Source organism: Mus caroli, chromosome 4 (genome assembly GCF_900094665.2).
Source record: "Mus caroli chromosome 4, CAROLI_EIJ_v1.1, whole genome shotgun sequence".
Taxonomy (NCBI): Eukaryota; Metazoa; Chordata; class Mammalia; order Rodentia; family Muridae; genus Mus; species Mus caroli.
This window is the reverse complement of record NC_034573.1, coordinates 119,325,991-119,338,021: the sequence shown is the minus strand read 5'-3', so window position 1 is coordinate 119,338,021 and position 12,031 is coordinate 119,325,991. Positions and strand designations below refer to the sequence as shown.

The 12,031-nt window shown below is 47.5% G+C and overlaps 1 protein-coding gene across 2 annotated transcripts in view; it reads left to right on the top strand.

Annotated features, from left to right (window-relative positions):
- Hdac1 (histone deacetylase 1) overlaps positions 1 to 11,801 on the top strand; it is a 24,810-nt gene extending 13,009 nt beyond the window's left edge. For both annotated transcript variants that reach the window (XM_029476640.1, XM_021159533.2), the window contains exons 4-14: positions 3,779 to 3,853; positions 4,973 to 5,111; positions 5,575 to 5,716; positions 6,662 to 6,754; positions 8,729 to 8,837; positions 8,918 to 9,058; positions 9,779 to 9,887; positions 9,974 to 10,104; positions 10,373 to 10,525; positions 10,933 to 10,981; positions 11,223 to 11,801. In XM_029476640.1, coding sequence (XP_029332500.1) covers positions 3,779 to 3,853; positions 4,973 to 5,111; positions 5,575 to 5,716; positions 6,662 to 6,754; positions 8,729 to 8,837; positions 8,918 to 9,058; positions 9,779 to 9,887; positions 9,974 to 10,104; positions 10,373 to 10,525; positions 10,933 to 10,981; positions 11,223 to 11,250 — 1,169 coding nt within the window. In that variant the 3' untranslated portion in view covers positions 11,251 to 11,801. The remainder of the gene's footprint in view (positions 1 to 3,778; positions 3,854 to 4,972; positions 5,112 to 5,574; positions 5,717 to 6,661; positions 6,755 to 8,728; positions 8,838 to 8,917; positions 9,059 to 9,778; positions 9,888 to 9,973; positions 10,105 to 10,372; positions 10,526 to 10,932; positions 10,982 to 11,222) is intronic.
- The last annotated feature ends 230 nt before the right edge of the window (positions 11,802 to 12,031 follow it).

Below are 12,031 nucleotides of genomic sequence, written 5' to 3'. Positions count from 1 at the left end.
CAGAAGAGGGCGCCAGATCTCATTACGGATGGTTGTGAGCCACCATGTGGTTGCTGGGATTTGAACTCTGGACCTTTGGAAGAGCAGTCGGGTGCTCTAACCCACTGAGCCATCTCACCAGCCCAGCAGGGTTTTTTTAAAAGCACTTATTTTTTGATGGTCCTGAGATTTTGTGTCTTGGTTTGAATGCTCAACTGCCACCTAATCTGCTAATATGCTAAGTGTGTGTGTGTGTGTGTGTGTGTGTGTGTGTGTGTGTGTGTGTGTGTTGAGTGCTGGCTTTGCTGAACTGGAGTTTCAAGCTTGCTGGGTAAGTGCTGTGCACCTACCTGAGCTACTCACCTCTCCCTTTGTGTTCCTGTGTGTGTGTCTGTCTGTGTATCTGTGTGTGTGTCTGTGTGTTTGGGGGGTATGTATGACAATGGCCTGTGTATAAAGGTCAGAGGACAACTTTGGGACTAGGTTCTCTCTCTCCTATCTTGGATTCCAGGGGCTAAACTCAGGTCCTCGACTTTACTGCAGGTGATTTACCTGCAGAACCATCTCCTACTCAGTTATGTGTTGTGAATCAAGTCTTGGAGTTTCTCTCAGGCTCTCTAAGGAAGACAGCAGTACCTGTCTTATATTTGAGGCTAATGCATTCATAGTACCTACCTTCAAGGAACACTAGCTTTTGATATTATGTAATATATCTGTTATTCACAAATCGTCAAGACAAACAAAATAAAAGGCCTTCCAGAGTGAGCAGGTTCTTTTCCAGTCAGTATTATAGAGTTGTGTGTTAAGATATTAGATCTGGTGGGGCTGGAGAGATGGCTCAGCTGTTAAGAGCACTGACTGTTCTTCCAAAGGTTCTGAGCTCAATTCTCAGCAACCACGTGGTGGCTTATAACAATCTGTAATGAGATCCAATGCAACAATGTACTCACATACATAAAATGAGTAAACCTTATTTTTTTTTTTTTTAATGTCATAGTGTTATGGGAATCAAAGTAGCAAAGACTTCAGATGTCATTTAGTGAAGTGCTTGCTTTCTTTCTTTTGTTTTTTTCCGAGACAGGGTTTCTCTGTGTAGCCCTGGCTGTCCTGGAACTCACTCTGTAGACCAGGCTGGCCTCGAACTCAGAAATCTTCCTGCCTCTGCTTCCCAAGTGCTGGGATTAAAAAGGCATGCGCCACCACAGCCCGGCAGCTAATATTTTTTAAATCAAAATGGGAAGCTTAAAAAAAATAAAAATATTGGGAAGCTAAATAAATGTAATTTCTGGACCAGTTAATCAGATCCTGGTGCTCCTGGTGAGAACATGCCAATGGCGAAGGTGGTAGGGCCGTCAGGGCAAGCTGTCTGGTCTGTAGACTTGACTGGAAGGGTGGAGAAGAACTGCAGACCCCTGGCTGGAGTGCAATCATCGGTGTCTCTACATTTCATAGCCTGGCCTCACCACTTGGGAGGCGGCGGCTGCAAGGTTGCAAGGTGGTCTTTAAGGCCACCTTGGAATGTAGAGTAAGAGCCTGTCTCAAAACCAAGACTGCGTTTGTACTGCGCATTAGCAGACTTGTTTCTGTCATCACTAAAGAGTATGCTATAACAGCCTTCATGTAATATGCTCCAGAGATGGCTTCAACTAAACAGGAGTTTCAGGCCATCTGGGGCTACACAGTGAGACCTCATCTCAAATTCCAAACAAAAAGCAGTGAGGTTTTACGTACAAAAAATATTGAAAGTCCATGTTTCCTCACAGTCCAAGAAGATGTGATTAATACATTTGAAGACTGGGCACTGATTCTTATTCCTATACTAGGCTGTCTCTTCCCCTCCCCTCCCCACTCAGTGACTATGCAGAGGTGTGACTTGTATCCCAAAGTTAGGGTTTTATCCTCGACAGGGTTCTAGAGTGCTGCGTTTGTCGTTGCTTGAGACAGGGTACCTGCTTGGTACTTACTCTGTGAGTAGACTACCCTGCGTAGAGACCCTCCTAGGGGATGATATTACAGCCATGCCCTTCACGTGTGCTCTGTCTCCAAAGATGCTGCTTTTTAAAAGAAAGTCTCCTGGAGCCAAGGCTGGGCTTGAACTTAACTACATAGTTAAGTTGACATCTTCATTATTCTCCTTCCTCCTTCCAGGATTACAAGTGTGAGCTGTATGTTGGATTGGGTCCTGAAGGTTAATCCTTTTCTCATCCCCACAAGGGAGTATAAACCAGCCTTTGGAAACTCAAGTACCAGGACCAGAAGGAAACAGTCAGAGGGGGAGTTACTTGCTCCTGAATATATAGCCTGACCCCAGGGACCAAAGTTCTTATTGGCATAGCCTCTTCCAGTGTTTACCTAGAAAATGAGGAAAAGCCACCCACTGCCTGCTTCCTAAGTAAGCACCAGATTCGGGGTACTCGAAATTATTGTAGCACTAGATTAGTGGCTTTTAAAAATTTATTTTCATGTGTGTATGCAGTGTGGGGGTGTGTGTCACAGTCTATGGGTAGGGGTCAGAGGGGTTGACTCTTTCCACCTTTCTGAGAACTACAGAGATGAACTCTGGTCACCAGGCTTACAGAGCAAGCACTTTTACCTGTTAACTCAGAGTTGAGAATGGTGAAGGTTATTGCAAGTACAGCTGCGTCCTAATATGTTACCAGAATCCAGAATGGCCCCTTGCTAGCCTCCTCTTCTCAGGGCTCTTCCTCCGTGCTCCACTTTGGGAGCCCTTATTGATAAAAGACCAGGGCAGGAGTAAGGATAGCCCCACTCTCGCCCCTGGCCTCAGCAGCCACTTTCCTTAGGTTTTTGTGAGAGCCTGGGGCTGCTTCCTGTCTGTATGGTTTCATTTGCATTACTGTTTGTGTGTGTTTCCACCTCCTGCCCTGCTTGGTACTTTTACCTCATGGGCCTAAAATAACTCGAGTTATCACTTGGGTATAGTCAAAGCACTGGCCTGTAGTAGTCAGGATACCTAGGTCCTATTCTGATTCTGATACTTATGGTCATACAGCCTTCGGCAAGTCACTTACTTCTTTGCATGTCCTCGTTCCAGTGCACAGTGGTCCTGTCTTGTCCAGGTCTTGGAGCTGTGAGTACTAAATGAGAGTCTATGTGCATAAAGCACTGTGAAAGGAGCAGGATACGTTGTCTCAGGACAGGCAGCAGCATATCAGGAGGCTTGAGTTGTGCCTCTGTATTAGCAGTTCGTTCACTTCTCTGAGCTCATTTCCCCATTTATAGGACTGGGCCAAATTCTACCTCAGAAGATTATGTGGGGATAAATGGATCAGGTATTTAAAGCACTCAGCAACATATGAACTCTTCCGGTACTCAGCAAGTAATTCTGTAGGTCTCTGCTCACTTCGCCTTTCTGAGTCAGTTTCTTCATTAAAAGTTCGGAAGGCAGTCCACCTCAGAAGACTGTGCGCGGATAAGTGTATCAGGTATTTCAAGTGGTTAGAAGTGACAGCATGCTGTAAACACTCACCACGTGAGGATCATACAGGTTTCCTTGGCCAGCATTTGCCAAATTGCTAAACACTTTCCTATAAGGTTTTTAATGCTGTATGCAATAGTCCTAGCTACTCAGAAGGCCAAGGCTTAAGGAAAGGTTAAGCCAGGAGTTCAAGACCAGCTTGAGGAGCACAGTGAGGCCATGTCTCCAGGAGGTTAGCCTGGGCTAGAACCCAAGCTTTCTGAATCTAAACTGTTTTGTTTTTCTTCTCACTGTTGTAAAAATCTAAATAGAAAACTGAAGGAAATTGTGGAAGCTAACCTTTGCCTTATTTCTTTCAAGTCAACGTTGGTGAGGACTGTCCGGTATTTGATGGCTTGTTTGAGTTCTGTCAGTTGTCCACGGGAGGCTCTGTCGGTAAGGAGACTAAATCTGCTTCTTGGGCTGTGCTGGACAGTTGCTGGGAGATCTGTCTGCCTTTTAGAGGAGGGCCTGGTTGTGCTGACCTGTGACCACCAAGAGTGATTCTGTGGGGTTTGACTTTCAATCTTAAACACAGTATTGACAGCTGTTGTTAATTCTCCTCTCCTGCCCAGAGAGCTTAGATATAGGAATATCCTGTAGGCTTTAAGGGGTTGTTAAGACACTGTATATAAATGCAGTTTGTGAACTGCAAAGACCTGTGTCTTATTTTAACTTCTGAAGTCATAAATATTCCTCCCAGGTCATTTGACTGTAACTCTGAAGTACCTTAGAACTGCCCTAAACCCTACCAAATGCAGCCACTCATGGGTTAAGGATGGAGACACATTCTGAGAAATGTGTTCGTGTATAGTTTGGACAAAGGTAGATGGTATAGCCTCCTGCACATCTGTACATGTAGTATACATGTAGTACATGTTATAGCCTCCTCCTGCACATCTGTACTTGACATGTAGTATAGCCTGTTGTTTCTCAGCACCTGGATGAACAGAATGTGAGATTAAATCAAACGCCAGAAAAAATGCAGAGGCAGAGGCACTTACTGCTTATTATGAACAATTACTGCCCTTGCTCAAGGGTTTGGTTTCCAGCCCCCATATGGCAGCTAACAACTTAGAGTTTACTCTAGTTCCAAGGGCTCCGGTGCCCTCTGGGCACTAGGTACTCACGGTGCACATGCCGTGCATATATATCCGTGCAGACAGAATACTCAGTTAACTGTAGACCCAATATACAGGGGTGCAGCAACATTTCTGTTTTAGGGGGGGTTTTGTTGTTTCGTTTTACAATAAGGTCACTATGTAGCCCTGACTTACCTGGAACTCACTTAGTAAATCAGGCTAGCTGCAAGCTCAAGACGTCTGCCTGCCTCTGCTTCCTTAGTGTTGGGATTAAGGGTGTGTGCTACCACCAATAGCATACACAACAAACCCTGCCTCAACAATACCAAAAACACCCCCTTAAGACACTGTAAAATGAATAAAGTACCTCCCGTTGAGTTGGCAGGGCAAAGGGAACGGCTTAGTAACAGGCTTGTGCTCTTTCCTTGCTCAGCAAGTGCTGTGAAGCTTAATAAGCAGCAGACGGACATCGCTGTGAACTGGGCTGGGGGCCTGCACCATGCAAAGAAGTCCGAAGCATCTGGCTTCTGTTACGTCAATGATATCGTCTTGGCCATCCTGGAACTGCTAAAGTATGCCTGCCTGGCCTTGTGTCTTGGAAGAGCACCTTAGGCCAGGTTCCCACTTCCCTCTCCCCCTGGGCTTGCTTCCCTAGTTTGCTTTTCTTGTGGCGTGCTGGCTAGGATGTGTTCCATGAGTGTCTCTGGCCATCCTCTCCTTTTCGGGGTCTTGGTTTGATCTGAGCCCACGGCAAGATCTGGGGCAGGCGCTGCTAAGATCCTGCCTCCAAAGTGTCCTTGTGTGACTGGAGTTGACCCTGGCTGTAGAGTAGGAAGATCGGACATGGTCGGCTTGGTCAGGCCTCTGGAGACTCCCCGGCCACTCTTCCACCTTCCTTCAGCCAGTTTCCACGTCTCTGGTGCTTAGAGATACCTGAGGGAGGCAGCTAGCCCGGTAAGCTGGGACCTGGCGCCCTTGGCGCGTCCCATCCCCAAAGAGCCCCCAGGGCCCTTATCACCTTCTGATCGATCCTAGGTATCACCAGAGGGTGCTGTATATCGACATTGATATTCACCATGGCGATGGCGTGGAAGAGGCCTTCTATACTACAGACCGGGTCATGACTGTGTCCTTTCATAAATACGGAGAGTACTTCCCAGGAACTGGGGACCTACGGGTGAGAACTCCCTTTAGAGACCAACCAACTCACCTTCAGCTCTAACTCTCCTATCCTGTGTCACTAGAATCTACTTCTTGCCTCTTTGCCATTCAGAGTACCACATTATTGTTTTGGGGCACCTACACAATCTCATTCTTTATTCTGGAAGAGGACTATTAGGACGTAAGGGGTCAAGAGAATTGAGGGTTTTCTGGCTCGTTGTCACAGCCTCCTGATCACAGCTGGGTTGCCTCACACTTTTATGTGACTTGCGTTTGGAGTGAGGGATTGCGGCTCCCAGGAGTCATCTTCCCCCTTAGCACTGTGACTGAAGGCAGTGGACTCGCCCCAAAACACTCCATGAAAGCCTGAATCTTACATGGAACAGTTAATGGACTTGGGCCCCTCCGAGGGCTGCCCCATCTGTCTGTTAGCATGAATACAGTGAGATCGGTTTGCCCTGCCAGTCGCCCTTAGGTGGGAAATGCTACTAATTAAGTTGTTTGATACCACAACATTCGTGTAAGTCACTTTTGCTATTAGAAGTGAATTGGAAGGAGCTCTCTTCTATGACTTGCCCTCCACAGCTTTCTAGAAAGGACAGAAGAAAGGCAGAGGAGTGTATAGTCAAACTCTGGGCAGAGCTGACGGAGGCGGGTTTTACTTCTGTGACTTGCCCTCCACAGCTTTCTAGAAAGGACAGAAGAAAGGCAGAGGAGTGTATAGTCAAACTCTGGGCAGAGTTGACGGAGGCGGGTTTTACTTCTGTGACCCACCTCCTGGCGTGCTCTTAACTAGGTGGTAGCAATTTTCAGGAAAATTGAGAGACTGGGGGTTGGGCTTCCTCTGCCCTTGCAGATCTCATGGGCTCAGCACCGCTGTCTTTTCTCCTTAGCCTTCCAGCCCCATCTTTGAATCTCCTTCTTTTTGTCTTTCAATTTGAATGTCGTCCCCTTTGATTAGGACATTGGGGCTGGCAAAGGCAAGTACTACGCTGTGAACTACCCACTTCGAGACGGCATTGACGACGAGTCCTATGAAGCCATCTTCAAGCCAGTAAGTGCCTTGGGCTGTGTTGGGATTGATGGAGGGGAAGATAGCAAAGCGCCTGTCATGGCCGAAAGATGGTTCCTCCAAGTGGCTGACTGGAAAGGAAGGGTTTTCAACTTTGGCTGCTGTGTGGTATCAGGAAACAACCATCTACATAATTTGTTGCTGCCGTCCGTCTGTGAGTCTGGCCTTTTGCTCACAGTACAGTAACATGTAAGGTGCAGTCTTTGTGGGAGGTAAATTTTATGAACCCGACAGTCTGTAGTCAGTTGTGTGACAAAACTTTTTCCAGGGGTGACATAACACACGTGTCTACTCACCACACATAGGGAACACACAACTGACCAAGATACAGAGCCCACCAAAACCCAGCTTAGTGAGCCACTGAGGATCAAAACTGGGGTTACGTACAGGAGTGGTGGTAAGAGGACACCTATAGGAATAGAAATGTCTTAAAGATAGCTGCATCACCAAAGCCCTCCCCACAAAAGCTCACTGCCCAGCCTTCAGGCAGCTCAGCAGGCTAGAGAGGCAATTCCGGGAGCCTGAGTTGATCTGAGCCTTTCCCAGGCAGCTCAGCAGCTTCTGTTTCTTCCAGGCAGCCTGTCTAGTCTGAAACTCTTCTTTTTTTTTTTTTTTTTTACAGCTTTTACTGCTTTGTCAGGGAGAAGTCCTAGTGAATCTGTTCAGTTTCAGGGACTTCCTGAAGCTATTTTGAGTTGTATACCTTCCTGCTAAGGAGCTTCCCTGCAGGATGGAATCAGAAACACAGCACTGATGTGTTTGTTCTTTTGTTGCTGTTCGTGGCCATTTAAGCAGAGATTATTTGGCAAAGCAGAGATTACATGAAAGATGGGAGCAGGCTGGTCTGACAGTGATGGCAGCCCTCAGTGTTCTGTGTCCCACATCGCTGGAGTTGGCTACTCAGAGATGATTTGTTCTTTTGATTATGGTCTATTTTCTGAGCTTTTCATCTTTCTTTCTTTCTTTCTTTCTTTCTTTCTTTCTTTCTTTCTTTCTTTCTTTCTTTCGATTTTCGAGACAGGGTCTCTCTGTTTAGCCCTGGCTGTCCTGGAACTCACTTTGTAGACCAGGCTGGCCTCGAACTCGGAAATCCGCCTGCCTCTGCCTCCCAAATGCTGGGATTAAAGGCGTGCACCACCACGCCCGGCTGCTTTTCATGTTTCTTAAGCCTTTTACTACTCTCTACACATTTTAAGAAAGTGGGGTTTATTCTAGTCTTTATAGACTAGCTTGCCTGGGAAAGCCCCCAGCTGTTTAGCCTGTCCAGAGACTGGAAAGGCAGTGTGGCATGTTCTACAGGCACCTGCGGTTGGAGTCCTCAGCATCCTGACTGGAGCCTGCATTTTTACAGGGGTGCCTAGGTTAGGGAGAAGGTACACTGAAGTGCAGAGGCTCTCACCACTGCAGTCCTGGCCTGGAACTCACTATAGACCAGACTGGCTTCTGACACACAGATCGTCCTGTCTCTGCCTCCTGAGTGCTGTGACTAAATTGTGCTACCATGCCCGGCCTTGAGCTGGATTGTTTAATAAGTTTTGTGGTCACACAAATGCCTACATGTGCTTAGTAGTAAAGATGACAGAAGCTCTACTTACAGGCTCCTGAGGAACAGTATATGCTTAGGTTTGAGAATAAAATGTACAGAAATAGATGAAACCTATAGGGACCGAGGAGTAGAGCAGGTGCAGCGAGAGGTCGGGAAGTTTCTGAAAGGAAGCAGCTTGGGAGGTCGGCAGTTATAAAAAGGAAAAGAGGAGGGAGTTGACAGACCAATCAAAGCTCAGTTGTGCGAGCTGTGATAATCTTTACAGATGCTTTTAAGTCAGAAACCTCTTGTCTACCACACAGTATCGGGGAAATAAAAGGAAAAAAAATGCTGAACCTCTTTCTACCTCTGGACCTCACATGCTTTTTTTGAGATTGGTCATAACCAAGGTGTATCTTTTTATTTTTTAGGTCATGTCCAAAGTAATGGAGATGTTCCAGCCTAGTGCAGTGGTCTTACAGTGTGGCTCAGATTCCCTGTCTGGGGATCGGTTAGGTTGCTTCAATCTGACCATCAAAGGTGAGTCCAGGTAGCATACACATAGGTAGACAGGGTCTGCCGGGTTCCCCTGTAAACCAGCATCCCTTTTCCTTCCAAAGGACACGCCAAGTGTGTGGAGTTCGTGAAGAGTTTCAACTTGCCCATGCTGATGCTGGGAGGAGGTGGCTACACCATCCGGAATGTTGCTCGGTGCTGGACTTATGAAACAGCCGTTGCCTTGGACACAGAGATCCCTAATGGTATTAGCTCCAGGGCCAGGTTAGGCTGGGTGGGGGCTAGATGTCACCTGCCTTCATTTACAACTTTTCCATTTGCCCCTAGCCTTTCATACTTTTCACCGAGGTTCCTGCCTGTTATTTTGTGGCAGGCAAACCATAGCCATCAGTTTTTCCTAGTCTTGTCCTCCCCCTGTTTTTGGTCAGGACATTGTCAGTTATTTAGATGTTTGATTTACAGTGCGTAGGCTTGTGAATGCAGAGTGCTTAGTGTTCTGCACTGGGGGCTTGGATCCTTCTCCGCCTAGTGACACATACTCCACTGGGGTTGATACTGGAGTTATGTTATAGACATCAGTAGGTCCTAAGTGTAACCTGAGCCTTTAATAAGGATGGCGCACGCCTTCAATCCCAGCCCTTGGGAGGCAGAGGCAGGCAGATTTTCTGAGTTTGAGGCCAGCCTGGTGTACAGAGTGAGTTCCAGGACAGCCAGGGCTACACAGAGAAACCCTGTCTCGGAAAACCAAAAAAAAAAAAAAAAAAGGAAGCTCTTGGCCAAAGAAAGACTTTATCTCAAAAAGACAAAGCAGAACAGATTAAAACTTTGTATGTGTCCTAGTTTGTTCTGTCTTCTCTTTTTTTAGGTGGGTAAGCAGACCCAGAGAAAGAAAGCTTTCTATGTGTTTCCATGGGCCCGGTGGTGGCCATGTCTTTATCTTCACTGTTCTCTCCCGTTGCCCGCAGAGCTGCCCTACAACGACTACTTTGAGTACTTCGGACCGGATTTCAAGCTCCACATCAGCCCTTCCAACATGACCAACCAGAACACTAACGAGTACCTGGAGAAGATCAAGTGAGTGTGCTGCCACGTTGTCTCTGTTTAACAGGCCAGATTCTGCTTTGTCTCTACCTACAGCCCATCCACCCTCTCTCGTGTAGGCAGCGTCTCTTTGAGAACTTGAGGATGCTGCCCCACGCCCCTGGGGTCCAGATGCAGGCCATACCTGAGGACGCCATCCCAGAAGAGAGTGGGGATGAGGAGGAGGAGGACCCCGACAAGCGGATCTCCAGTAAGGCTGGCTCCAGGGCCTGTCCCCTGCGCACGTCCCTTCCTTCCTGTCCCGTCTCCAAGCTGCCCGGCTGTGTGCAAACATTGGTTTTGAGACCCCTTGCCTCCACCTGGCTTGGTAGCTTTCCTTGGTGTCTTGATGAAAGGTGCTGGGGATGGAACCCGGGGTCTTCTCATCCAGGCAGGTTCTCTGCCACTCAGTACCTGTGGGAGGAAGGCACTGGGCCCCTTGCTCTCATACCAATGTTTCTCTATCTACTGCCTCCCAGTCTGCTCCTCTGACAAACGCATTGCCTGTGAGGAAGAGTTCTCGGACTCAGATGAGGAGGGAGAAGGTGGTCGCAAGAACTCTTCTAACTTCAAAAAAGCCAAAAGAGTTAAAACAGAGGATGAAAAAGAGAAAGATCCTGAAGAGAAAAAAGGTGAGTTTGGATTAGCTCAGGAAGGAGCTGACCCAGACCCAGCCAGCTCCTTTGGACCTTAAACTGAAGGTTTGAGTCTTGAGTCTTTCAGTGGCTCCTAGAAGTGATGAGAACCACAGAACACTGACAGTGACACTCTAGTCTCTGCTGGCTGACTGACCCTGGCTCACATACCACCCAAGCCCTTTTCCCAGTTTCCCAGGGGGCTGCCTCTGCCTGTGTTCTTGCTGAAACAGGCTGGGAAACCGGTCTAACCTGTTTTCAGCCAACCTCGCCAGAGGACCTGGGATAGGCTTTTCTCATTTTTCTATAACCAGTGAACTGTGGTATTGAAGAAGGGGTTTCAGGATAGAGGAGTCCCAACTACCTGACAAGACTTCAAGCATACCTGTTCTCTTCTTTTCTAGAAGTCACAGAAGAGGAGAAGACCAAGGAGGAGAAGCCAGAAGCCAAAGGGTGAGGAAAGGGGCTGTTGGCTCTTTGTAGCACTAGAGCATCATCCCCTTCTGTGCCCTACCACTGTGAGAGGAGGAAGAGCAGGGGCAGCTGGTCCAGCTTACAGAGGCCTCTGCATAACTAAGAAGCCCAGTTTCTAGCAGTCACCTGGGCAGCCAGGGTCCTATGGAAGTCACTATAGCCATGTTTGTGCTTCAGGGCCACTAACATGGGTTTTCTCATGCGTCTGTTCTCTCCGCAGGGTCAAAGAAGAGGTCAAGTTGGCCTGAGCAAGGTCTGCAGCCCCATCTTCTCCCCAAGTTCCTCACTTGCCCTCAACTTCTCAGATTTTATATTTTCTATTCCTCTGTGTATTTATATAAAATATATTAACTATAACGTCCCCAGGGACCAGAGCACAGGGCAGTGGTGCTAGGAGGGCTCTTCCCAGAGCAATCTTGTCCATCCTGCCGCGCCCCCCCCCCCCCCCCCCCCCCCCCCCCCCCCCCCCCCCCGTTTGCGTGGAAAGAAAACAACCAGAAGAGAAAATCCTGAACTGCCAAGTGCCTGCTTAGGAGCTCTGCTAAGATGCCCCTGTTAAACTTTTTAGAAGGGGTCTGGGTCTTTTAGGACCCCTTTTCAGGCTTGGGTATAGTAGCCATTTTCAGATTGGTTCTGTTTATACCTTCCCACCCATCTTGGGCAAACAAAAAAACTTAGACATTGCCCTGTCTTCCCCCAATTCTGTAGGTGGAGGTTGATAGCCTAGCTTCCTTTTTGAGATATTTTCATTTTGTGAAACTCTTTGTAATAAAGCAGCTCATTTCTATACCCTCCTGAGCTTGTTTCCTAACAGTGTCTGTCCCTGGTTGGTTTAAATTCTTCCCTGTCTCTTGTGGGTAGTCACCTGCAGACTTACCTGCCTTTATCCTTCAGGTCGGTGCAGTCCTCTTACCCCACGCCCCAGAAGACCACTCATGAAAACATCACTAAAGGGACAACATTTATTCCTTTTCCAAATGTTACAGTAAATCCGGGTGGAAGAATGGTTTTAGCAGTTAGAAAAAAAAA